This window comes from Dermacentor silvarum, chromosome 3 (genome assembly GCF_013339745.2).
Source record: "Dermacentor silvarum isolate Dsil-2018 chromosome 3, BIME_Dsil_1.4, whole genome shotgun sequence".
Lineage (NCBI taxonomy): Eukaryota > Metazoa > Arthropoda > Arachnida > Ixodida > Ixodidae > Dermacentor > Dermacentor silvarum.
The window spans coordinates 202,563,700-202,591,603 of NC_051156.1; the positions used below are offsets into that span (position 1 = coordinate 202,563,700).

General features: G+C 50.2%; 2 protein-coding genes across 3 annotated transcripts; one reads left to right on the forward strand and one right to left on the reverse strand.

Annotated features, from left to right (window-relative positions):
- Positions 1–22,666, forward strand: LOC119446520 (dnaJ homolog subfamily C member 28-like). 2 transcript variants are annotated; one of them, XM_049664197.1, is made up of 6 exons: positions 1–162; positions 268–501; positions 1,487–1,692; positions 4,207–4,351; positions 5,680–5,922; positions 22,472–22,666. In XM_049664197.1, the coding sequence occupies exons 1-6, from the start codon at positions 43–45 to the stop codon at positions 22,628–22,630; spliced, it is 1,107 nt and encodes a 368-aa protein (XP_049520154.1). In that variant the 5' UTR covers positions 1–42; the 3' UTR covers positions 22,631–22,666. The 2 variants fall into 2 exon arrangements, with proteins under 2 accessions (XP_049520154.1, XP_037566897.1); XM_037710969.2 differs by lacking the exon at positions 22,472–22,666 and adding an exon at positions 6,937–7,130 and having other exon boundaries at positions 5–162.
- LOC119444176 (uncharacterized) lies at positions 8,960–15,266 on the reverse strand. Its single transcript, XM_049664199.1, has 4 exons — positions 15,115–15,266; positions 13,928–14,185; positions 11,689–11,918; positions 8,960–9,476 (listed from the first exon to the last, which is right to left on the reverse strand). The coding sequence occupies exons 1-4, from the start codon at positions 15,117–15,119 to the stop codon at positions 9,442–9,444; spliced, it is 528 nt and encodes a 175-aa protein (XP_049520156.1). The 5' UTR covers positions 15,120–15,266; the 3' UTR covers positions 8,960–9,441.
- Positions 22,667–27,904: the final 5,238 nt, after the last annotated feature.

Genomic DNA, 27,904 nt, shown 5'->3' on the forward strand with positions numbered 1-27,904 from the left:
TTTGGCGGTGCGGTTTCGGTATGTCCTCTATGATGTCCTGAAATGTTGCTGTCGCGTGGGCCATTCTGCGCCTTACCACCAGTGTCCACACACGGATGTGTCAACCGCGTTTTCGGACTCGGGCCATTCTTAAGACGAAGCAGCAGTTATAAGAACTTAAAGGTATGTACGTACGTCGCTTTCGCGCGTTCTAGTGGAGGTGACTGACGCGCAGTAACAGCTGATGGTCACCGTATATGGCCGGCTTCTTTTCCCTTTGACTCGCAGAAATGTTACCAAGTTCTTGGAATCGGCGAAGATTCGAGCATGAAGGAGGTGAAAGAAGCCTTCGTCGAGCTGGCTCGCAAATACCACCCGGACAGTGGCAGCGACACGGCGAGCGCTGCTAAGTTCGACGAAATCAAGAGCGCTTACGAGAGCGTTCGCGATAACTTGTCCGAAGATTCTGCGCCGGTGCGCGACGATGTCAACGAAGTCTTGGAAAAAGACTTCGGTATAAAGGTATCCCAAGTATCGCATACTGCAACGAGGCAGTGGCGTGTTACCGCGGTCTTACTGAATGAGATATATGTGGTTACCCGCGACCGTGCACTCTTAAAGGGGGTACTGGCATGATATTTTCGACTGTTCATTTCTTGCGTCAAATGCGAGCCCTGGACCTCTAAATCCTATATAAAAAAAAGTGACACTCCTCAGAGCACTGTTACTAATTTACCAGCTTTTATACAACCAGTTTCGGTTTCATTGACGTCACATCACGACACATACTGTGTCGTGACGTCTCGACACAATGTGGGTTCAGTACATTGCGATGTTTTGATGCTCGTTCCGGCTTGGTCGGTCGCTTCGTACGTGACTACCAAGGAGGTTAAGTATATAACTTCCTTTGCGTCGTTGCGTGAAGACACTGTATCCTGTTAAAAAACGAAACCGAAATTGGTTCAGGATAAGCTGCCATAATAAATTATTTACGGCGTTCTGAGGCATGTAATTATTTTTTCTATGGTTTAGAGCCCTGTGACCTTCGTTCAACGTAAAAAAACGAGCAGTAGAGAATATCATTAGGTCTTCAGACTTTCTATAAGCGTTGCCATCGAATAGACACTTTTTGGCTCACCACGCATGATCACTGGTGACAAAACACGCAGTCATCCATACATAGATTAGGTGCCATATTTAAAGCACTAGGTGCTGTGGGTGCTGAATATATATATATATATATATATATATATATATATATATATATATATATATAATATCGGCCTAATTCTCATATTAGCACGAGGCACTTAGTTCCGCCCGTTTGGAACATAAATTTTAGAAGAAAATCTTAATAAGAGCGTTGATGACCCTCTTTGATAACAGACGTGACGAAAGAACTCACGCCGACAGGTATTTGTAGCGTGGACAGATTACATCTGACAGTAGGCCATCAATATACGGCGCGACGCAGCACTTAAAGCTGTTCCTTGTCTGCGTCGTGCAGCACACGGTTCCGCAGCACCGGCAGTACCTGAGCTACGATGGCGTCGGTCACGGGACACCGACGCAGCGATGGCAGCAGTACCAGCAGCACCGACTCCAGCATGCCGTGGACAGGGTGCACGACTACCGCGTGGGCAAGCGCGACGCGTCCAGTGAGCGCACGCTGGTCCTCAAGGACGCCACGCTGGCACGGCAGTACAAGACCACGTGAGCTAGGGCCACGGTCTACCGTAATGCTACTGTAGTATACTCGAAAGCTAGAGAGAGATGAAATAACGGAAAGGCACGCGGGTTAAACAGAAGAAAATTCCAGTTTGCTACCCTACACTGGGAGATGGGGGCGGGGGACGTAGATAGATAAGAAGAAAATAGAGAGAAAGAGGGAGATAGCACGTACACACAATCACTGCTGTTCACAGCACAACTAATGTGCTGGAACATCCGGTCACACTTGACATGGTGATTATGATATACCCTTCGTGACTATCACACGCTTGCGCGGAAGAACCGAAAACACGTGTTAGTCGGTCACGATAACGGCGATAACGTCTCCGCCGTCGGGATCGGAGATGTGCTTAATACAGAAAAAAAAAAAAAAAATCATGGGGTTTTACGTGCCAAAACCAGTTCTGATTATGAGGCGCGCCGTAGTGGGGGACTCCGGAAATTTGGACCACCTGGGGTTCTTTAACGTGCACCTAAATCTAAGTACACGGGTGTTTTCGCATTTCGCCCCCATCGAAATGCGGCCGCCGTGGCCGGGATTCGATCCCGCGACCTCGTGCTCAGCAGCCCAACACCATAGCCACTGAGCAACCACGGCGGGTTACTTAATACAGAAAGCTGAGTTATGCCAATATTCCAATTAACTCAGCTTAATACAGAAAGCTGAGTTAATTGGAATATTGGCATCTGGGACATTTCCAGATTAAAAAAAAAAATCTCTTAGAACAACACAGGAAGGTCCTTTCGTCTCTTGTTCTAAAGTGTTTCTTTATTGCCCATAAGGCACTGGAAATGTCTCGGATATTTTGCTTGTAAATTACGCTTCTGTAATAGCAATAAAGGCCGCTATTACCGCTTGGTAAGCCAGAAAATTAAGACCAATACAGATGTCGACGTCGCCCTGAAGTTTCCGCACCAGCTCGATGTGACGTCATGGATTTCGAAAGCGGCTGCTTGGTTCTCGTTGAATGCTTATCAGTGGAGACGGACTAGGCTTCTTTTTGTAGCCGCCGAAGGCTCGACCTTGCAAGTTTTCAGAACTTTTCCTGTGCCAAAATGGCCCAAGTACGGCAATATACTTTGAAATTCGAGTCGTCACACTGATGCACCGGTGCAGAAGCTTCAGCACAAATTCAGAAAGAATGAATTTTGGACTGTATGTTCTCTACTAGCGAACAACCTTATTCCACCATGAATGAAAATAGAGTTTTGAAAGAATGATTTTCAAGGTTATACTGATATAATGCTGTTCTTTTTTATAGTGCCTCTTTTAAGTATCGAAGGTTTGATTAGTCATCCCCCTCATTCTGCTACCTTACTTTCCTCTTTTGGTGATTTCCTGGCTGTTACATTTTTGAGACTCTTGCTAAAGGTTTCCGTAGCTCCGTTCAAAATTTATGTGCGGGAATCTACTGTGCAGTGAGCGGGTGATACAGAAGTGGGCTTCTCCTTACAAAGATACTTATACTGGAAAAGCCAGCTTTCAAGGGGGTCTGCTGCATGCAACCTTGCTGAAAACGAACGAAGCCACTGTGCGCACCTACGACCGCAGCTGTCTCTTGGACGTTGAGTCTGACTCCTGTTGCACCCGCGTTACTAAAAGAGCTCCGGAATCGTAGGCTAACTCATGTGTTCACCCGGCGCAGCTTTTTAGCGCCAGCAATTGAACAGGAATTTCAGGTGCGCCGTGTGAAGCGCCCGGGACTTCGAACCGCGCAGCGAAGTCTAGGGCTCGCGTCACCCAATCAGTAACGAGAGCCGGCTGTGTGTTCCACAGAATGGAGGAGGAGGGCTCGCCCATTGCGCGATAAGAATACTTCCGCGAAGCTTCCATTCAATAGGTGTTACTCGGAGGGCGATGGGAGGCGGAGAATGGAGGAGTGCTTCTCGTTAGCTGACGCGACCCATAACTTTAGTTGCAGTGGCACGAAGTTGGCGAGTTACTCGTTCCATAGTATGTCGAAGCTCGCCTATGTCGAAGTTATCGCCTGCAAGCCGGTGTATCTCGGCAACCCTTGCCTAATGCCAAATTCCGCTGCCGATTCCGAGCAGCTTTTAGCCTTGCCCTGAGAAGGCAAGTTCGTTTTGTCATTCGACGCTCTGAATGCTGCATTTCCTGGTGCAAAAAACAAACAAACAAAAAAAAGAAACAATCAAAGAAAGAAGGAATACACAAGGGAGAAGTTCAGATAGCAGGGGGGAACGCAATATAAAGCTAATGCACATGGATGGACATAAGTTAGTGGGGGCATACAAAGAAATAAAAATAATAGTTCCCAGCCCGCACCGCCTAAGGCACAACGGGCTCGCACAGACGGACAGCACGAACGCCAAGTTTTATGAACTGTCACAGTTGATTACAGCCGTGGCGTTCCGCTGTCTAGCGCAAGGTCGATGGTTCGACTCGCGTCCGCATTTCAGAGGGGTCAGCCCTCGCTGTCTCGTCCGCGCGTGTAGCACGTGCTCGCTGCACTATAATACTCTCTGCTTACGCAGCCAAGCCATCGAGCGGCTGGTGGAGGACCTGATCCAGGAGTCGATGGCGCGCGGCGAGTTCAACAACCTGCCGGGCTCGGGAAAGCCGCTGAAGTTCGCGCCCGAGAATCCCTACGTGGACAGCACCACGCGCAAGCTCAACGAGGTTGGAACTCACACCGCGTTCAAATCAAACCCCCCTTTTTCGCCTACGTCCCCTGCAGGGTTTGGCGTGCGTCGGTCGGTTGCTGGGCTCCTCGCCTCGATTATTTAGCGCGGGGTCTCGACGCTCGCACTATAGAGTACCAGCGAAAACAGCTACGGGTTAATACGTCCTGTCGCTCTTAAGTAAAAGTAATTGTGTCCGACGGTGGTGGTTTGAAACATGGTCTCCCAGCGCAGTAGCCCGGCTCTTGGTGCGTCCGTCGTGTCGCGTAGTAACCATTTATTTGCTTGTAAAATTGAGAGCGCGTCAGCTTCAACTGTGTGATATTGCACCTTTGGAATCGAGCGATGTCGGCGGCTGCAAGAACGCGTGCGGCGTTGCGTGTTGTGTTATGCGCAGACTTCTCGTACACTTGCCCATTTTAGTAAGAAACTCAATGCGCTTGCCGGCGCGCGCGTTCTAGTCTACGTGCCTGTATGCGACTTCGCGGGTGGCGGGAGGCAACTCATGCGCGTAGCAGAGCGTGCATGCCCGGACATCTTGACCATAGAGTTTCCTTCAGTAATTTATGATTCGCACCGATGCGATTCAAGTGCACGCTCTGGTTCTCGTCGCCACGCGCCTGAAGCCGAGAGAACAAGGTCAATTCAGTAAATCAATGGACGTCCGTTGGTGGACATACATACATGATTGTATTGGGCTTAGTGTTACACCGACGTCGAACCAGAAGTGAGCGCGCGCTGGCGCGCGTTCTTTAATTATTGATGCTAACCGCGCGATTCCTCACGAGGCGCAACTCAAGCATAGGCACGTAGAAGCGGGATGACACGCACCTGCGTGCGTACCCAGAGTCTGGGCTTAACGCCTTTAAATACACAAAGGCGAGACACACGCTTGCGACTCAGGGGCGAAGCCTTGTCCCCTTCCTCGTCGTCCGTAGCTCTGGTTTGCATGGAGTCCGCTAGGGGCGCTGCGGTGCACAAGGGCTATATAAGCGCTGTATATACTGTACACATGTGCAGTATATATATATATATATATATATATATATATATATATATATATATATATAAACGAGAAGAAAGGAAACCGAGGGGCCCGATTTTTATTATCATATCATAAGCTAGCTTCATATCGTACATACTAAACCCATGGTTTAGTATGTACGGTGTGTTTCATATTCGCATGCGCGCTTGGCAGCCTGCGGGACCGAGGTTGTCGCTGCGTACGGTTGTCGCTGCGCTAAAACCACATCAAGTGCAGCGCGGGCGGCTCGGCGCAGCGACCTTCACTCGCAAGACATTGTTTTGCGGACACTGTTCGCGCAGGTGCTGATTACTAACGGCTACGTGCCCGAGTGGGTGATGCTGGAGCGCGAGATCGCCGAGGAGAAGCGGCGGCTGCGCAGCGCGCTCTCGGAGCGCCGGTCCCACCTGGGCCCGTCGCCGCTCGCGGGCGACGAGCAGTGCCTCTGGCAGGAGGCCGTGCGTAGCCTGGAGTCGGCGGCGGCGCAGATCAACCGCAAGATCGACAAGTTCAACATGGTCGTGCCGCTGCTCAGCAAACAGCAGGTGAGCTTCTGTCCCCTGTATGTACTAAGGCATGCTGGTGGGCAATGAGGACGAGACAAAAATGGGCCACATGACGATATATATGTATATACGGGAGGCTTTAAGTGGTGAACAGCGGGCTAACAATGGAAGTCATATATAGAGTGGAGATTAGCGGCTCGCGACAAGAGGACTTGTCTTTGTCAGGACGTTTCAACAACGTTTTGTCAAGAGGTCTTGTGTTCGTTGTCTTCGGCTTTGTGAATACGGGCCCGTGTGCTGTAATAAAATAAAACAGTCGTTTGTTCGCGCTCCCGCCGGCGTAATTCTTTTCCCTGTTTTGTGTTCCAGCAAGCCGGCGAAGCAACCCGACATATCCAAACGCAGAACGCAATAGTACTCTCCGGAATATTTTGTTGAATAATAACGGAATATAACGGAATATTTTGTTGAAAATAAACATTTTGCAGGCTGACAAGGCCGTTTGAAACCAGAAGGACGAAGCTTAGGCAAATCCGAGTATAGTAGCTGCCATTCCAACGCTGGCTCAGCCGCCCTGCTTTCAGAACTCGTACAGACACTAGCGCCATATTTTCCCCTGGTAATTTTAGTAGGAATTAAACTTTACGCGCTTCGTAGTCAATTGAGCGGCGTGCACGTGACGTTGCGTCCACTTGGTTATATATTTTGTCGCTTTGTAGCCAAGCTGGCTGTGCGTCGGTGTGCTGCACTTATCAAAAGCGCAGAATCAGTGTGCATCTCTGGAGTGCCTCAGCGCGTGAAACGTGAGCGGAGCGGACCGTAAGCGACGCTCGGCTAATAAAGCTTTCCATTATTTGTGAAGGCAGCCGCGCGGCCAGTGGCAAATAGCGCTTACGAAAGAAGAGTATTGGGATTTTAGGGCCATCTTCTTTTCAAGTTCGTCGCCGTTTGCCAGCCTGCCAGCAACCGCGACTGACACGTGACACAGCTGTTACCGCACTTCCATTTCAAGTGTTCGCCTTACGCGCGCTCTTCTTTTTTTTTTTATTTCAGCTTCACTTCTCGCTAGCGTCGGAGAGTGAGAAGATTTTAACTACAGTGGTTCCTCGGCAAACGCCGAAGAAAACGGCACAGTCCCCCAAAGTGAAGAGCAGTAGGGACGATGAAGGGTTCCTCTCTTTTATCTTTAGTGCAATAACGAAATGGTAGCGCTATAATTGTTTTCAACAAAGACAACAAGTGCTGTCTGTCTCTGTCTCTTCATTTTTTCGCGCCTGCGGACTATCCGGCGTTCTGACGCTTAGCACGAGGTCATGGGATTGATTCCCGGCCTCGGAGGCCGCATTTTATACCGTATAGACTCGTGTAAGGGCCGCACCCCCAACTTTGCAGCCCAAAATTTGGAAAAAAGAAAACATTCCAACGGAGAAGCAATTGCCTTGGGTTCCACGATGCCGCGCGTGCGCATTGGCCAATTTTCGCGCGCTGCGTACTTCCGCGTGCCGCTACTAATTAAATAGCTCTTGCCATCTAGAGTAGTGGCATCTAGAAAGTGCGGCCCTTACACGAGTCTATGCGGTAATTAGCTTTAGATGCATGTTACGGTTGCCCTGGTGGTTGAAATAAGTCTGGCTTCTTTCACAGCACAGACGTTGACCTCGCTTGATCAGAGTAATCGATCTTGTAAGAGGAAAGCTCGGCACGGTGTATTTGGTAAAATTGTGTTATAGCAGCCGAGCAGCCAAACTTGATTCAGCAGCGTATGCAGCGCCATCTCATGAGCAAGCAATTTAAGATCGGAGCGAAAATTCCGCTCACGCTTCGCTGCGCGTGTTGTTCATACTTCTTTTTTTTTCCTGTATAAGGTGTGCGCTCGCACGTAGAATCTGCGAATACGAACCAACCAGCCCAGCACCACGTTCTATTAAAGTACGGAACGTAGCTGTTTATGCAGGGAAGCCAGATGCGATGCATAACTTTCTTTCTGACCGTCCATATGGGTTCTTATTGTGTAAGGATTCTTTTCAATTTACATTAGTATTGCTTTTCGTCATCGCCTCGCACAGATTCGCTGACGCATGCAGTGCCATAGCCACTGCGTTTACGCGTCGGGTACACCAAGTAATAGAAGTAAGTGCCGACAAACATGTCTCGGAGGGAAGGGGGGTGTCACCCCTCCTACCTTCTCTGGATCGACCAGTGTTGTCTCGCTGCGACTGCTGCGGTGTTAGGAACGCTAACATGTCGCCGGACATCTGGTAAATATACGCATGCCACGTTTTCCGCTGGTTCGCGACTAGACAATCCCATAGACCATTATGCGCGGGCCGTGCGTGATGAAACATTTGGTTTCGGAACGTCACGTGGAATTCCGCAGAAACCAAACGGAATAAAGATTGCTCAGAATTTCTTGCGTCGTGAATAAGGAGAGGAAAGGCAGAAGGCATATGGGACCAGAAAAGCGTCTGGTTGGCTACCCTACTCTAAGGGGGAGGGAAAAGGGGAACGGAAAGTTGCGTCGTCGGGCTCGAGGTCGCGGGTTTGTTTCCGATCGCGGTAGCCGCATGCAGATGAGGGTGGAACGCAAAAAGTTGACAGAAACTTAAGTATCTATACGTGATTTGAATGCGAAAGCATTACGACTTCTATAAGTTCCAATCAACATTAATTCACCTTGCTCTAATTTGTACGAACCTTAATCCACCTTGCTATAATTTGTTCCAACCTTAATCCACTTTAATTCGCCTTCATTCACTTCACCTTAATTCACTTTACTCCAACTTTTAATAATTAAAATTTAATTCGCTTTACTTCACTGTAATTCACCTTAATTCACATTAATTACGCAGAATTACTTCTAATGATCGTTGTTATACCATTTACTATCCTCTGTCTTAGTAATGACGTCATAGAAGACACTGATGATGCCAGATTTTTTTTGTGCCACTAGTTGCGAACAACGCCGGCTTTTCTGCCTTATGGGACATACAATGCTTTCGCACTAAAACCGTTCGTGGGCTTGTACCGTGCATGGGGAGCACGTTATGAAGAGCCCCAGATGGTCAAAATTAGTCCTCAGCCCCCCTTCCCATTCTTCTTACCCTGCTGCGGAGTGCCTCAAAATCAGATCGTGGTTTTGCCACATAAACCGCCAGAATTTAGCTTAATTAATGTAAAACTGAGAGAGAGAGAGAGAGGAAGGAAAATAAAGCATAAGTGGTCTGTGTGGATGCCTGCTTACAGCACTGGTTTTAATGCCAGACAGTACCTTACGTAGGATGCGATAAAAAAGAGAAGAAGAAAGTAAAGACACAGTTACACGAAGGTAAAAAACAAAGATTACTGTGGAAAAGTTCTAGATAATGCACTGTCGGCGTGAAGAACCTGATGCAGCAGCGGGAGCGCTTTCTATGGGGTGGCTATGTGTGCATGACATCTTTCATCACCCGGGCTGCACGTGTCGTTTGTCCAGGTAAGTCGGGCGGTGCTTCGCGGAGAACCGTCTGGCTTCCATGGGACGATCTCCGTGCCACAGACGCTGCAGAGCTCCATGTCGCCTCAGTCAAAGTCGGGAGAATCTATGGACACCCGTTCTGAAAGAGCCGCGCACAGAATGAAATAAGGTATCCATCTCATTTGTGCGGTTGCGCTTACGAACAAGAAGTTCAAAACCTTACGCTTACCTAAAAAAAAAAAAAAAAGCTATGGTTCATTTTTTGTAGGTAACAGGAGCACCTTGTCGGACCGGTTAATGTCTGTGTGCTTTTTCACCATTACGTGGCACTTGAGGGGAAAGTGTGACTGATTTCGTCTACATCAAAGAGGGGGGGAGAGAGAGAAGAATATTTAACGAGGGGGAAATTGGGGAGGTTGGTCGGAGGAGCGTGTCTCTGGCCTCCTACTTCACATTGGGGTAAAGGGGCAGGGGACAAACAGGAATTCAAATAGAGGAGGGTGAGGAGCGATGATAAAAAAAATACTGTGGGATAATCATAAGCCCCACTGGATCAGTGCCCCTGACAGCGATCAAGAAAGCACATGCGCACTATACAGCATGTGCTAGCACAACGCACAGTTAAGCATAGAGAAAATCCTAAACCCGGAGCAGTGGGAGGCACAACTGCCCAGCTCGGACCTGTAGGAGCTGCTGGCCCTCCTGGATCAGGTCCGGCGGGCGGCTAAAGCCAGTGGGGCCCTGGACCGGAGGACACCGATCATCCACTCCCCAGACCCTCTCTCCTTTTTCATCATGTGTCTCCCCTGCCAGGAGCATGGCTCCAATTCGTCGGATGTGCACTTGGGAGGTGCTGCTAACTCCGCTACGTCAGTCTTCAAACAACCTTCAAGGTGGCTCGAAGCAGGGCGCTCTGTGGTTGCTCACATACACATCAATAAAGTTTCCATCTATCTGTACTAGCACTATAAAGCACATACTGTATATATACACATACACTATACACAAAAACACTAAATGAATACTAGTAACAAAAATGTCACAGTTTCGCCCTAAGGGCGAAGCAATGAATGCGATAGCAACACAGCAATGTCATACGAAGTAAGGTGAGCGGCTTTGGTAGCAATATGAATTGTAGTAAACATGAGCTGATTAAGTAAGCAGGTGTGCTGCGGCGTAAGTAGACCGACATGAAGAGAGACTCGATGATCACGAGAAGGCGCGTGTGAAACGGTGGTGTTGATGAGAAGCGCTTACCGTGGGCAGCGCGTGCGAAGGGACACACCTGTAGCGCTGCACTGCCGATCCGGGCAGCTTTGCATGTGTAGCGTGCGTTGGAAAATGTGGCCCGACTATTACTAACTGAATGAACAAGCGTGGTGTGAGCGCGCACAAACAAACATGAATAGATCACACTGAATGACTGCAGACAACGACTGTCAAAACGCTGGCAGCAAGCGCATACGCCGCAGCGGGCGAAGGTACGTGCGGTCTATCGCTTCAACGGAAACTGAGCTGCGAATGCACAGCACATACAAAGGTCAGAGCCGTGTGGAGATAAGAGACGGTGCGGGCGAGCGACGAGCGCGGTTGTTGGCAGAGTAGAAGTGCCCCCCCCCCCCCCCCCCCCTCACTCCCTCCGGCGCTTGGCTTCCCACTTCCTTGCTTGCGCGTGGGAGATTGAGTGCGTTCGCTCTCCGTGATAGCGCGCGTCCCCGCACGCTTCCGCTCGGGCATACGGCGCGCGGCGAAGATTTTATCTATACGGAACCTCACGGCGACGGCGACGCCGACGGCAGAAATCCGGTTGAAGTGTCCATATAATTGCTATCGCAATAAAAACTCAGTGCCATTCCACTCTGTGAAAGCGGATGGCCAGCGAAGCTGTGTATGTAGTGATTGACCGTTGCTCCGGTGAAACGTTCCAAGTTGCGGGATCGAGGCCACATGGACGGTTCGCATGCACGTCGGCCGTCAGGGTCAGCTACGTCACGTAATGAAGAAGCAAACATAAGTTCCTGCGAAAAGCGTGGTGTAGTCCACACGTTTTTTTTTGTGATCCCGAAGTTTAAAAACGCCGCCATCCCGACGTTTTCATACGGCGCCACAAGGTGGCACGACGCGTCAACTTCCGGTCTGTTGCCGGACGCGATCTCCTGGAAGCAAGCCTATATAACAGCGTCAAACTGTTTTACGATCCCGAAGTTTAAGAACGCCGCCATTCCGACGCGTCTAAAATTGTTGTCTACTTCCGCTGTCGGACGCGATCTCCTGGAACCTAGCATATTACAGCTTCGCTGTAGAAAGGAGGACATATTCATCGTGAACAAAAGGCGCACCGCGGTGCTCACTTTTGCGCCGCTCGACCTGTTCGAGCAGGGCGATGGAGATGAAGCCCGCCACCATGCAGACGATCAGGATGGCTGTGGCCACGACGAAGAGCAGCAGCGACTGGCGCGAAGAGCCGCCTTCGTCTTCGTGGGCCTCGTCCCCGCCGCTGCGAGCTGCTGCGTCGCGGTCGTCCTCTTCGCAGGCTTCGCGGGAACGACGACGCTGCTGCTGCAGGCGGCGTTCGCTCCTCCTGCGAGCGCTTCTCTGTCAAGCACTACGCGCAGAGGCACCTGAAGCGTCGCTAAAGATAAATATTACGTCGAGCTACATTGAAAGACTACGCTTATGTAATAACTAATTTGTCATTCGTAGCGAGAACAGAGCTTTTGTAAGAAAGTGACTTAAATGGTGATTTAATGATATCTCCCTTGGAACGGGGCGATCACAAATATGCACCAATCCTACTTGAACTAATCAGGTAATCTATAGAAACTTGTCAGTTTAGCATATTGCCTACGTCTCCTTAATCTTTTCTCTCTTCCTTAAGTATGCCTGTAACGGAGGCAGTCCTATCAATATATTTCCGTCCGTTTGTGTACGGGTGGTTGAAATTGAGGAGCGTTAGTGAGTTTCAACAAAGTTGTACATCGGCACACAGAGAATACGCGTATACTCCTAGACGAATAACCTAATGATCTAGCTCGACTTAATATTTTTTTTTAGTGCCTGTTTAAGCTGCGTGGCGTCGATCGTTTGCGCATTACACTTGGAGCCTCGCCGATCGATGTGATGGTGATGATGATGAAGTGAAAATGTAAATATTAGCTATAAATGGCTCTTTGGCCTGTTGATCAATTGTGTGCGAGTTTGGGTTTGCGTTGTCGAAAGGACGAGTTTGAGGCGTGGTGACAAGAAAATATAGGTAGTGGTAGAAGGGCTGAGTAAAGCGCTGGCTTGAGCTATATTCCAGGTTCTATACTGAAAGCAGCTAAGGAGACATGGAAGATTGTGAGGACGGCATAAATTTCTCATTCGTGCATATCATTCGCGTTGTTTTCAGTGTAAGACGGATTGCGAGGGTGTTGCCCCAGCCTCCTACGTTTTACAATGCATGCCTGCTCACACTCACCGAAAAGGCTTGCAAGGAATGGTCATCTGCCCACCACTGATATGTCTGGCCCAATAGTCTGCTCACTGTAGCACGGGGTCATCTGACGAAGCAAAGGAGCTTCTAAAGGGCGACCAGCGCACTTTATCTCTGCTAACAACTTTATCTCTGCTATGCCGGCACTACAATTTACCCAACCTTCAACGCAGATGCTTCTCGGAATTTTTCCTGTCTGCCACGAGCTAACAGAGACAGAACGAACTACGGCTTGTACTATCGGACAACACTATTTCACGTTTTGAAAATGGGCGAGACGAAGGAGCTACGAGTAACCACGAAATGCCGCAGCGTTCCATGCACAATCGTCACCGTAAAGCTCAGGCCAAACAGCAAGTGAACTTGACAGTCCCACAATGCTTTCTGAGATCGTCTTGCTACTCGGAAGCCTCTTATAAGGTTTCAGACATCTTAACAAGAAGATGAAAACCGACAAGAACACTAGCTTGTGTTCTTCAGTTTCATAAGGGCTGACGAAGACAATAGTTTTTGTTGAAGTTTGGCTCCAGCGTGAGGCTTCTCTTGTTGCACTTAGGTATTGTTGATCACTGTTGTAGGGCATTCACGCTATTCAGTTATTGTGTGACGCTTACGATAGCGACTAGCCAGACCTTACATACTAGCAGACAGGACCACTATAGATCTATATCTTGATTTACATAGTCGCGAACTTGGTCAGAACAATGACCGCAAGGCTCGATGATTGTGCACCAAGAAACAACTGTACGTGGGAGGACTAGAAGAACTTGCAGCTGGGCTAGTTGGTAATCTACCGTGGCAGCTTGCTTCAGAGTGCAAGAGAACGCACTCACATACACGCACGCACTCACACACGAACACACAAGCACCCCAAAAAATGACCCCCCCCCCCCCCCCCACACACACACACACACACACTTTTTCACACACAAAAGAAAACTATACATGCTGCGGACGGATCGTCAGCTGGGCGCATTATTATACTGTATCATATAGCGATGAGCGCGAACGGGACAGGGACATACATTTCCTTATGTCACTGTCCCGTTCGCGCTCTTTTTTCGCTACACCTATACGTGGTGAACAAAGAATGCAGCAAGGAGGTACGTACTTACTCTTGTCGCCGGACGCTTCGAAGGACCCTCTGCTCGTACTCCGCGCCGTACACCCGCGTCAGCGTGCTCACGGTGACCGTCCGCACTTGCTCCACGGCCCCTGGCGCTAGCACAACCACGCCGTCGTCGTCGACAATGACGTCGTCCTGCAGCACTTCGCTGACCCATCCCACCGGCGGCTCGGCGGCTGCCTCCTCTGGTGCGGCCGCTCTCTCTTGCTCGGGAGGCGCATCGGGGCTAGCAGAGGGGCTGCTTCTGCTGCAGTGGGACAACGTCGCTTTTAGAGACCATCTAAGCAGGTGGCGGGCTAGATATAGAGGCAAGTCACTGAGACCGACCTCTTCACTCTTCTCCCATTAATGTTTCTATCTGTAGTGGGCTCACTCTTATTACCGTCATCTGTATTCTGACTGTGTACTAAGAGCCATTTGGAAGTCTATAAAACAAGGATAGACCTAGAGAAGTAAACTTGTAAATGACTGCTGCCGTTATAATATATTTATTTTTATTTATTTAGCACTGTAACTGTAGAACTGTTGCGCATATTGTGCGCATACAAAATAAAAAAAAAGGCTTACGGGAAAGCAGAGGAGTCAACAAGATGACTATGGAATATCAATAGACCTTTCTAAATTGGAGCTACAGAGCACCCTTTTATGGGCTGATGCGTGTGGGTACATAAAGTACAAGTGTAGCCGCTGTACCAAATGGTTTTGAAAAGGCGCTCACGCGGCCTTACAGCACTATACAGTGGTCATTACTGCGGCTCTCAGAGAAGGCCACGTTGGAAAGGTCTATAGGTAGTATAAAACCAACCTTATATATAATGACGCTTCGTGCGCTCCCGGTATTTATACGTGAAATTGTTCTCGAAGCACCAATGTTTATAACAAGGTCTCCTGGAACGTTTAAACATTTCGCTTGCCTGTTTCTATCGTGTTTCAATACCACCACGGGGCGATGCTGCGCCGACGGAAGGGCGGAGCCTGTGTGACCGACATTCTGACCCCAGAACGTTTTGTTCCTGTCTCCCATATGCGATTCAGGTTTTCATTGAGGGAAAATGACGCAGTGGCCTAAAATTCAACCCTGTCGCGAGTGGGTGATAGGCAACGGAAGTAGCGCTGCGATGTATATAGGAGCATGCAGCGCCTGGTCGCGAACGGTCACAGCGAATGGGAGCGTACCTCATGTCGCCGCGACATGTTGCCGTCCGGCCGGCTGGCCTCAGCGACTGTCCCCGAGACAACGGCGGTGCTCAGGAACATGGGCCACAGCCAAGGCCCTCACGACGGCGGCGGCGACAGCAACGGTTCTTCTTCCTTCTTCTCTTTGCGAAGAACTGACATTCGGCATAGATTCATCGTGGTGGCACAGGTCTCTTATTTCGAAACAGTAAGAAGACTTACAGCGCGAATTCTTATGGAAGCATATCATATATCCCTCGAAAAAAAAATGCAGATGAGTGCTGTCAGCTGCTATTCAGTCACATTATTTGCCAAGGAGATAGCTCCTTGGAAAGCACGCGATTAGCGTCGTGGTGGTGCTAAGTGGTGGTGCTAAGTGGTGGTGATAAGTGGTGGTGTTACAGGCGGTTTTAGCCTGGTAAACGAGGCCGGGAGTTGCTCCGCCCGCAACTCCTCTCTCTGGATGTAAAGTTCGTCACCGCACGTCTGAAAGCCCGCTGTCTCGAAACGCAAGAAGAAGGCGTAAGACCTCTCTTAGCGGTCTGCACTTATGCCTTTGTTAATGTGCTGCATCAACGTTCGTGGTGCATAGCAGTTTCAAACGTTCATGGTGCATAGCACATTTCAAAACCAGACAATAAAGGGTTCACTCAGTTTCTGCTAGAAGACTTTGGTTTGACGTGCCACACCAGTCCTCGTCATTCAACTACTCAACAACGGTCGTGTATAGATTTCACATTGGCCAAGATTCCGTCTAGGGTTGTAACCGAACCAATCAGTGTATATCACAGTAGCCACAAAGCTATACTCACTGAAAATATGAAAATAATACGTGTACCCTTGTGTAACCCTCTGTGATGTGCTACAGCTTTGCTGGTCATCCACCCTCAAATCTGGGAGAAAGCGGGGCGGAAGAAAAGGGGTTTCTCGATTGTTTCTGCCTGACCACACACTGAGCAGGCCGGGGATGAAGCCAGGCCTTTGCTGTACCTCCGGGATGCCGTCCAGGAGCAGCCGATCCGGAGCCGCAGCAGGAGAGACCGCTCCTGCCTTGTTAGGCGGTGATCACGAAGAGGACGCGTGGGGATCGACCGCTGGCGAAGCGCCGATCCGGGCGCGTCGGGCGCGTCGCCAGCGGTTTGAAAACGCCGGTTTGGACGTCTCGCCCAGCCTGGGAACATGCATCCAGCGGCAGGCATCGCGTCTGCAGCTGCATCGCCGCCTACGCAGACCCAGTACGTTGATCTACCTCAGCCACAAGACCCCGGCAAGTTCAACGGCCTCAATGGTGTTGACGTAGAAGAATGGTTGAAGATGTACGAGCGCGTCAGAAAGGTGAGCAGGTGGGATCCGACTGTAATGCTGGTCAATGTCGTGTTCTATTTCGACGGAACACCACGAACGTGGTATTATACACACAAGGAAGAGCTCACCAGCTGGGAGTTGTTTAAAGAGAAGCTGTCCGACGTTTTTGGCAATCCGACCGGTCGACAGCTAGGCGCCAAGCAACAACTCACCACGCGTGTCCAAACTGCTACCGAGTCGTACGTCTCCTACATTCAGGACGTCCTCGCCCTCTGTCATAAAATCGACACGTCAATGACAGAGGCGGACAAGGTTGGGCACATTATCAAAGGTATCGCGGACGACGCATTCAACACCTTCTGGTCTTTAGAAACCTATCGACTGTCGACGCCATCATGAAGGAATGCCGCCGTTTCGAGCAGGCGAAGAGCCGCCGTATACATAATCAGTTCACACGACTTCCAAATACTGCAGCGACCTCTTCTTGCACCGACCCAACCGACCAATCTAGTTTGCCACCACCAAGTGAAAACGTGACCCGCATTGTGCGCCGCGAACTCGAAGCAGCGTTTCCTGTCTCGCCTCAACAGACGTCTTGGACCAACACTGCTGAGACGATATCGCTGATCCAGTCCGTGGTTCGCCAGGAAATCGCTAATATGGGTCTCCCCAGCGCCTGCTCCTTGAGTGGTCCTGACACCGGCCCTGCTCCTATGCATCAGTCCTATCGCAGTCCACCGTACAGCGCCCGTTATCCCTACAGTGCCCGGAATCCATCGGACTGGCGTACACCTGATGACCGGCCGATCTGTTTCTTCTGCGGCCGAATCGGTCACGTTTCCCGTCACTGCCGTAGCCGTTGGTCGTCCCCGCCTCGAAACACTTTCTGGAATTCAAGATCGCCCCGCAGTTCTTCACCCCGTCGCTTCTACGACGCTTCCGACGTCGCTACCTCTCCTCGCCGCTATACTCGCTCGCCCTCGCCTCAACGTCGCCAGCCACGTCCGCCCCAGCTTCACCGCTCGCCCTCGCCGACCTACCCAGGACCATCCCAGCCGGAAAACTAGGCAATGCGGCACCTCGGGGTAGTGCTGCAATGTCGAATTCGCCGCAAAATCCTCCTTTGACGCTGTTTACGAAACGTAACCTTCTCGACGTCCACGTTGATGGCACACCCGTCACAGCACTCATAAATACCGGAGCGCACATATCGATTATGACCAGCCGCCTTCGCCGCCATTTAAAGAAAATTGTTACGCCTGCCGTTACTCGGGTCATACGAATCGCCGACGGCAGCATGGTGGCCGTGGTCGGATTGTGTATACTGCACGTGTGAGCATTTCAGGCCGCCATACTGTCGTTATTTTCACTGTGCTTGACCAATGCCCCCATGAACTCATACTAGGCCTCAACTTCCTCTCTGCCCATTCAGCGCTTATCGATTGTTCCTCAAGTCCTGTGCGTCTTGACATGCCTCTGTTGGACTATCCTACAACGCCTCACGAAATTCGCCTGAGACCGACTGATTTTGTTCCCGTTCCACCACAGGCATTGACATACATCGAAATGGCGCCATCAATGCCAGTTACCGATGGTGATTACATCTCCGCTCCTATAACTGCCATCGTTCTCAGCCACAACGTTACTGTCCCGCATACAATACTGAGAGTCACAGACAATCGCACGTATCTCCTTGTGGTGAATTTCGGGCTCACAAAGCAAATTCTGCCTAAAGATATTACTACGATCACTACTTTAGAAGTTCACTGCGTTTAAACTTTTTCCGTCGACACGTCCTGTGAACCTTTCTGGTGTACCAATTGTACTGACCACGACATTAAGAAAATGATCGCCCCGAGTCTCACATCTGTGGAGGCTGAACAGCTCTGCAGTTTATTGCTTTCGTTCAAGGACATATTCGACCTGAACAACCGTCCCTTAGGCCAGACGTCTCTTGTCAAACACCGTATACATACAGGCGATAATCCTCTCATCCATCGGCGACCCTACCGAGTTTCAGCTTCGGAGCGCCAAGTCATCAAAATGGAAGTAAATAAGATGCTCGCGAAAGACATCATTGAGCCATCGTCAAGTCCCTGGGCGTCACCTGTTGTGCTAGTAAAGAAGAAGGACGGCACATGGAGATTCTGCGTCGACTACCGGCACCTCAACCGCATACGAAGAAAGACGTATACCCACTACCTCGTATAGATGACGCCCTTGATTGCCTATACGGGGCACAGTATTTTTAATCCATCGACCTATGGTCCGGATGTTGGCAAATCGCTGTGGATGATGTCGATCGTGAAAAGACCGCCTTTATAACGCCTGATGGTCTTTACCACTTCAAGGTTATGCCTTTTGGGCTCTGCAACGCTCCAGCTTACCTTTGAGCGTATGATGGACTCATTACTCCAAGGATTCAAGTGGTCGGCTTGCCTCTGCTACCTAGATGATGTTATTGTGTTCTTGCCCACATTCAGCAAACACCTTGAGCGCCTTTCAGCTGTACATGCTGTTTTTCGCAAGGCCAGTCTGCAGCTCAACTCGAAGAAATGTAACTTCGGCCACCGTGAAATTACAGTCCTTGGACATGCGGTCAATGCGTCTGGCATCCGACTGGACCCGGAGAAAATTCGCGCCGTAAAAGATTTTCCTGCCCCACAGTCCGAAAAAGATGTCTGCAGTTTCGTGGGCCTTTGCTCTTACTTCCGTCGCTTTGTTAAAGATTTTGCCACCATAGCACGCCCTCTGACAGATGTTCTGAAGAAACGTGTGCCGTTTTCATGGGGAGGCCGCCGCCTTTTCTCGACTTACCACCGTACTCACCACCCCGCCGATTCTAGGACACTTCGATACGTCAGCCCTTACAGAGGTGCGCACCGATGCCAGTGGCCACGGCATCGGTGCCGTCTTGGCACAAGTTCAGCACGGCCGTGAACGTGTTATCGCGTACGCTAGCCGTCTTTTGTCACCTGCGGAGCGGAATTACTCTATTACCGAGCGCGAATGTTTGGCACTTGTGTGGGCAGTAGCAAAATTCCGCCCCTATTTATACGGAAGGCCCTTTTCTATTGTAACGGTCCATCACGCCCTCTGTTGGCTTTTCTCCTTAAAAGATCCTACAGGGAGGCTTGAACGATGGGCTTTGCGGCTACAGAAGTATTCCTATTCTGTGGTGTATAAGTCTGGTCGCCCGCACAATGACGCTGACTGCTTGTCCCGTTACCCTGTACCCACGCCCGCCAACGCCGACACAGATGCTTCCGCAAGTGTTCTTTTCATTTCCCAGCTTTTGGACATGGCCCACGAGCAACGCCAGGACGCTACCTTGAGGACCCTCATTGACCGATTGGAATCTGCTCCCACTGATCCATCGTTATGGTGGTTCGTCCTCAACGACGGAATATTGTACCGCCGTAATTTTCACCCTGACGGTCCTCTCCTTCTATTTGTCGTTCCCCAACACCTCCGCTTAACCGTGCCACCTTAACCGAGCTTCATGATTCACCTACTGCCGGACACCTTGGGGTTGCTCGCACTTTCGACCGCGTGCGCCGCCGCTACTTCTGGCCCGGCCTCCGGCGCTCCGTACGGCGATACGTAGCTGCTTGCAAGTCCTGCCAACATCGGAAAAAGCCAGCTTGCTTCCTGCCGGGTACTTACAGCCGATCTAGATTCCAACTGATCCATTCTTCCGCTTGGGTTTGGATCTCCTTGGCCCTTTTCCTGAGTCCAGCTCCGGCAACAGGTGGATCGCTGTGGCTACTGATTATGCGACGCGCTACGCCAGCTGCGCGACTGACGTCGCCGATTTCCTATTCCGGGATATCATTTTAGTCCATGGCGCCCCGCGACAGCTCCTTACCGACCGTGGCCGCACTTTCCTCTCCCAAGTCGTCGCCGATATCCCACGCTCCTGTTCTACCAAGCACAAACTCGCTACCTCCTATCATCCCCAGACCAACGGCCTTATACTGAGCGACTTAATCGGACCATCACTGACATGCTATCGAAATACGTTTCACCCGACCACAAGGACGGGAATATTGCGCTATCCTATGTCACGTTCGCCTATAATTCGTCACGCCACGATACTGATATGACTTCTCCCATCATCCTTTAGTGTTTCCTTCACTTAGTACCCACGTCCGAACCCATTTCAGTGTTTTTGAGTGTTAATGTTGCTTTCACTGAGTCATCATTTTTGCTCAGTCATGGTCATGACTATGACTTCTACCACCATCCTTTAGTGTTTCCTTTAGTGTTTCCTTCAATTAGTACCCAAGTCCGAGCCCACATCAGTGGTTTTTGAGTGCCAATCATTTTCGCTGAGTCATTGTTATTTTATACGGCTGTTTCATGACCTACACGACACACATGTCATGACCTATCATTTATGTTCGTCATACACTGTTGTCATACTATGCCAATTTCGGTACCTACAAAGTTAACGAAACGACCACGAGAGCACCAAGACGTAGGCAGCTGTTTCATGACCTACTTGACACACATGTCATGATATTCATGTCATAACCTATTATTTATGTTCATCATACACTCTTCTCATACTATGCCAATTTTGGTAAATACCAAGTTAACGATATGACCATGAGAGCACGAAGGCGTAGGCTGCTTGATAGATAGATAGATACTGTCAAAGTGGCAAATGTTCGCAAAGAAATGCTTCGCTTGTAAAAGCATGCGCTGTCGGTGTTTTGTTTCATATGTGCTCGTGGGCTTCCATTTTCAAAATTCTGAGGAATAACTTGTACGAAAATGTAAGACAATATATGAGCAATAACAGATAAAGAGAAGTTTATTTCAACAAACATACACATGTGCACTTGACTTCAGTACAGGAAAACTTTCAACCGCTAACAACACAGGTACATACAGTCAAAAGGGTACATTATGAAAAACGGATTCACACACTGAGGTTGCATACAAGTCTGGCAGGTGTTCTGACCTGCCAGAGGTTAATGTGTTAGTATGTCAACAAATGCGCAGTAATGCGCCCATTACGGGGCTTTATGAATTTTGTCGACCATTTGCGCAGAAACTGGTCTTCGTTTAGAATGATCCAGTCTGCGCACGCCTGCTCGTACATCAATTTGCGTAAACGGCGTAGTAACGGGTACATCGCTCTATTTGGTTGTCCCTGTAGTGCCGCCGATCCTCGCCGGCGCCACAACACAAATGCACCCATGCACCACAAGACAATATCGAAGAGAACTCGCGGTTGTGTTCTAGACTGTATTCGTACGTGGAACATGCGCCACAGCAAGAACCAAAAAGTTTTTGAAACTGTACACTCGAATAGGGCATGCTGCAACGTTTCTTCTTGTCTGCACTGAGGGCAGCGGTCAGTGCGACTTATTCCCCACGCTGCCGTGCGGTTCCGCGTTGGCAAGACGCGCCAACCTCGTCTCCATCCGAAGTCGCGAACCTCGGCGGGTACGGCCGACGAAGTCAGGCTGCGCCAGCGGACGCGCCTGCACCTCTGCAGTTCTTCCTGCGACAAGTGCTTAACCGCTAACCATTCGCACACCTCCGTTGGCGGGGTGCTAACTAGATCGACATCAGGCAAGGCTGTTCGAAGAGACTGAAGGGTACTACATACATATTTATAGAATGGCGGTGGCTGTTCCACCGTAGGACCTGTCCTTTTTTCGGGTAAGAAAAGCTTTCTGGAGGTGCCTAGAAAGTAATCAACCAGTTTTCTGCCTGGGTATTCCGGGTCGTTCACGAGGTTGTAGAAACCTCGCAATGCGAGGACAGAACTCATTGTTCTGATACAAGGGAGACTTAAACCTCCTAGTTCTGTTGGAAGCCGAAGGAGCGTACGTGCTACTAGTTCAGTCCTGTTGTCCCACAGGAAAGAACCGCAGATTGTGGCTAGCCTCTGTGAAGCTCTGCGTGGCGGACGCGCTATGCGTGCCACGTAGTAAAAAGCCGCGCAAACACTGGATTTCACAATGTAGCTGCGCTCGGCTAACGTCAACGAAAACTTTGATGCGACTGACACCTTCTTTTCTGCTTTCTTACGCAGGTCCGTCCACGTCTCCTGCGCTACTTCCCCGGACGTGAGAAACACCACTCCCAGGACTTTGACTGCAGCTACCCACTCGACTTCTCCGTCGAGGGCGGGTGCAAAGTTCCCAAACGCCATCGCCTTGCTTTTCTCTTTGTTCAAAAGGGCTCCGGATAATTCAGCGTATTCCTTGAATAAACGTAAGAAAGCGTAGTAGCTCTCTTCATTTCTCAGATAGAGGGACACGTCGTCTGCATATGCGGACACCTTTATTTCGCCTTGGCCTGGCAATGGAAAGCCGCGTATCGACGGGGAAAGTGATATGCGACGCAACAAAGGATCGAGGCAAAGAACAAACAGGTGAGGGCTCATTGAACAACCTTGCCTAAGGCCTCGAGTCACGGGGAAGGAATCGCTTAGACGGCCGTTTACGAGCAGTTTCGCAGTTAAACCTGAATACAGGAGGCGGATCTTGTCTACGAATTCGACTGGAAAGCCGAAAGCTTCCAGTACCCCAAGCATGTATCGGTACTCGACGCGATCGAAAGCTTTCGCTTGGTCTAATGATACAAAATAGCCTGGGATATGTGTCCTAGAAGCGAACGTAAAAAGATCTCTCGTCAATGCTAAAGACGAAAAGATTGATCGACCTGGAACGCTACACATCTGCGTCTGGCTGATAATGTCCGAAAGAACGCCGCTTATTCTTTTCGCTAGCATTGACGAGACAATCTTGTAATCTGCATTTAGTAACGTAATCGGCCGCCATGAGCGTGGGTCTGAGGTCTGGCCGCCTGGCTTGGGTAGGAGGACGATCCGGCTGTCCCGGAAAGAGTCGGGCCGGATGCCATCTACTATGAAGGCGTTGACCATTGACAAAAGCGATTCTTTCACGGCGTCGAAAAAGCGCATGTAAAACTGGATTGGAATGCCATCTGGACCAGGCGCAGAAGAAGCATTCATATCTTTTACCACTGCGCGTAGCTCTTCAGGTGTCGCTGGCTCGCATAAACGCTGTAAGATGTCCTCTGATACCTGGGCAGGTCGCGACAAAATTCCCTAAGTCTATCGCTGTAATCCTCCCTGTCCCAGCTGCCTTCTTTGGCTGTGAGCACCTCGGCTACGTGCTTGGTAAAGACAGTACTTATATCGGACGAACGGTCGCTAAGAGCACCATCTGGGAGCGTGACATATGGAATTCTAGTAGGCCCTTTGTCCTCCGCCGATCCTGCCCGTATGTACTGGAGCACGGCTGGATCCGATAAAGGTTTACCCTGGGTGGTAGCAACACTGGCAGCTCTGGACGACTGACGGAGCAAGGTTTCGTACCTAGCCTTCAACAAGTCAAGGTAGTCTTGCATCGCAAACGTGAGGCTGTCTGCATTGCAGACAATTCGCATACGCTAAGAATTTCATTTAGTTCGTGGGTGATCCGCATTTTTCGGTCACGCCCTGCTCGGGTGAGTATCGGACGCCACGCGGTCTTGAAATCGTCCCAAGTGCGGTGCTCTGCGCTACGCTCGACCAGGTCTGCTAATGAAGCGCCTATCGATGCGATGCTTTCGGGATCTGTGAGCAGGCTGGCGTCTAGTAGCCATAAATCACTTTTCGGCATGGTCTCTCCGAGATCCAGACGTACCGACAATGGATAATGATCTGAGATGCGGGGTGTTCCCGCTGGAAAGGCTAAAACTTCACAATTTTCTAGGTAGCAGCTTAATTCAGGCGGAAAAAGGAATTTGTCTAGTCTGCTTGCTGACCTGCCTCTTTCCCAAGTTGGCCCGAATACGTCGTCATGCAACTGCACCCACGCATCGGAAAGACGAAATAGCTGAGCAAGCCGACGCAACGCACGCGTTCCGCGATAGTGACGGGACCGCCCGGGTCCGCGGGTGTCGCGGTCATCATTTAAGCAACAGTTGAAATCACCCACGATAAACGTCGGGTAAGGCTCGAACATGAACGTGTCTAATGATTCGAAAAATTCTGAGGAATTGGATCGGCGCGCGGGTGCATATATCGCTAGGGCTCTAACGCGTCTCGTGTACAGCCAAAAATCAACTGCTAACGTGCGGCCGTCGATACCGTACGTGCAATGGGCTCCCTTTCTAAAATGGGGATTTAAGAACACCACTCCTACACCGCAAGACACAGCATTTGTTAGAGAAAAGAAAGCGTCAACAGAAAACCGGGCCGTAAAGTTTGACACGTCGAGGCGTGTCCGGAAATTACATTCTTGCAAGAAAAGCACGTCGACGCCCCGCGCTCGGGCGAAGTGCAACACCTCTCTCTGTTTGTCGACGGACCGAAACCCTTGAACATTCAGAGAGAGGAAATGCACCACCGCCATGATGCAGGCGAAAAACGTCGCCATGTTACAGGCCTAGTTAAAGGGTTCCGCCCACGGCGGAACCCGATGCGCGCAGCTTTTTTGGAATCTTAGATCTACCATCTTTCTGCGAACCGTTCGAGTCCGTTTCTGCTTCGCGTGTTCGCTTTATATCTGATTTATCAGTGTCCATTGCTTCTGCCTTAAGAAGCAGGTCGGTTACTTGACTTACTGGGTTCATCAACGACGCGTCCGTTGTTCGAGGCACTTGGTATCCCCTGGCTTGAGCGAGTCCGGTTTCACGTCCGATGCCAGGTGACGGCGTCTGTTCGGGCTGGGGGTGGAGTCTTCGGTCAACCGAAGGACGCGGCTTGTCGGTGGGCTCGTTGATGGCAACGCTTTCGCGCGTTGCGGAATCTGCTGCGTCTGTTTCGTGCTCCGAAGGAGAGAGAGGTCGTCTTGCTGGAGTCTGTCTCTGATGCGCTGACTTCGGTGGTGCTCCTTTCAGTAGAGGGTAGCGGTGGGAAATCTTCGTCTTCCGAGCTGTCTGAAGATTCAGAGCGAGACGCGGTTTCGGAGAGTTCACTGTGGCGTGGCCCTTCTAGCGGCGTTTGTACTTCGTCTTGATCTGGCTGGCCGTCGTTGTCTTCGATACTGGCGGGGATGTTGGCGCCTGCGGCTGCAGCAGCATAGGACCTGGGCAGGAAACAATCCGCTGTGACGTGGTTCCCGGAACAGCGGCGACACGGGGACGTGCACTTGGCAGTCTCGTGACCGTAGACTTCGCAGCGTTCGCAACGTGGCGTTTCACATGTCTTCCCAAGGTGGCCCTCTGCTCCACACCTTGAGCACACCTTGCGAATTCCTCGGTAGTCAAACATGATGCGGTGGCCTTGAACGGACAGGAAGTTTGGCACGGGCTTCGCCATTGCCATTCGAATGACCCTTACGCCGGTACCGACTGTCGGTCTTCCTTTGAACTGCGATTCTTGAATTGCGAGAACTTTTCCATACGTAGACAGGGCGGCTGCGAGTGTGGCGTCTCCCACGTACGGGGGAACTCGGAAGGCGGAAATGTAGAGGACTCGTGGTCCGACTTGAGCGACTGGGACCGAGGCGCCGTTCAGGACGAAGGAGCCCCGGGACGATAGTTTTACGGCGGCTGCTGCGGACGCGACAGCTGCGATGAACTTTACTCCTCCCTGGTGTTGGAGGGTCTCAAGGCCTCCCGGCCCTACGGTTTCTTCGATGGCGTCGATGATTTCATCGGCGCTGCTGCCCGTTGGCGCGTTGAAGGTGAAGCAGTGCGCCTTGGGTGGGGGTTCTCAGAACGCCATCCTGGAGGAGCTGGACGGCTAGATGTAGCCCTGGCTACCAGGACGGAACGCGCGGCGCCGGGGCGTTGTTCTCGTCGGCTGAACGTCGGTTTAACACTTGATCTTAGCCAAAAGGCCGAGAAGCGATATATATGAGCAATAACGACTATAAAAGAACAAAAAACTGCCTAGGTTGGAGCCAATCCTCACTGCAGGACCACAAGATACCACTTTGTTTAACCTACATAGTTTCTCAAACTACCTACGTAGATTATTTCCCATATTTTTTAAAATCTTAATATTTTGCAAAGAAAAGCCTACGTGGCGCAATGCAGATGCAAACCTAGCATAAAGCTTTTATCTAAACTATGCTTAAAAAAGAAATATATACCGTTTATTATAGATACAAAATAAAATTTAAAAAAGGGCCACCCAGCCACTACCGGCAACCATCGTCGAACCAATACGTTTTAACGCGACAGCGTTAAGGCGCCACCATAGATTTTCTACTGATATAGTGAGAATAGGGAGCCTACATGCAAGCGCTGTTTAAAACGGCGCTTGCATGTAGGCTCCTTAAGTGAGAAACTTTATGGGCGCCACCACCCAAGTCCCTAGATTTCCTGCTCTTTGGTAGCGAAAGCTACACTGACCGCATTCTCGCCGTTTCGCTGTGGCCGGGGGCAGAACCGCGAGCTGAGCCGTTGCCTAGCAACAGCCGCAGCTGGCAGCGTTTCTTTCTCTATGGTCTGACCACGACCTACTCAAATACTGACCTGCTCAGCTGGCGGCTCTCTATGGAGCTGCCTGCGCCGGTTCTCGTTCCAGAGTTCGCCGCTAAGGGGGCGCTCGAGTTACCCCACCCGAGCATCAACGGGCAATGGTTACAGCACACGCGGGCGCGCTGTACAAGTGCTTCACTCACGCAGCGTGCTCAAATTTAGGCGTATTTTGATTTATTGTGATGTTTGTGATAGTGAGAATGTTTATCGGCACTTCAGCCAACATTTCAAAGCGTTTATTTACAAAAGAAGGAACTGCACCAAGACTGGTGTACTATTCGGTTCTTCAGCAAATATCTGAGGTTGCGCACGCTTCTTTCTTTGTTTTGTTGACCGTGCAAGTGTGAAATGGGCTTATTTGTCGTGCACGAGCTTAACGAACCATATTATGCGCTCTTCAGCAGAGCACTCCTGTGTAAATACTATTACCAGCGGTCGCTTGGAGGGCAGATGAATTCTTTTTTTTTTCTTTCTTAGCTGGCGCTGAATGTTTTCATGTTGCTAGATTTGTTCGAGACTCTTTAACAAATATTTTGGGTCCCGGAGAGTGTCTAAGGAGCATTGTACTGTTCAAGAAAGTCTACAATCTGCGATAAAATTCCAAGGCCCAGTGTGCAAGTCTGGGCAGCATCAAATTCGCGACCTTCTAAACTCTCACTGGAGATTAGTGGTGCATCTGTTTGTACCAATCACGACCGGCTTTTTGTACCAATTCATAACTTGTCGTTCTGTGATAGGCTTTGCGACGCGCGTAATGTATACAACCGAGGGGCGTTTATTTACTGCATAAAATTCGACTGTATAACGTACGTGCTTGCACTTTGTTTCACTTCCTTTTTGCTGATTACATGCGGCTCGCTTTTGGTACGGCACCTATCGGGTACAATGCATCTAGGGTACAATGAATAGAAGTATTGAAAGCAGTGAGGGATTACGCATCCCTTACTCGATCACTATCTTTGTGCAGCCAATTATGCGAACTAGGCCACATACTTCTAGAATACTCCGACCAACCCCCTGCCTA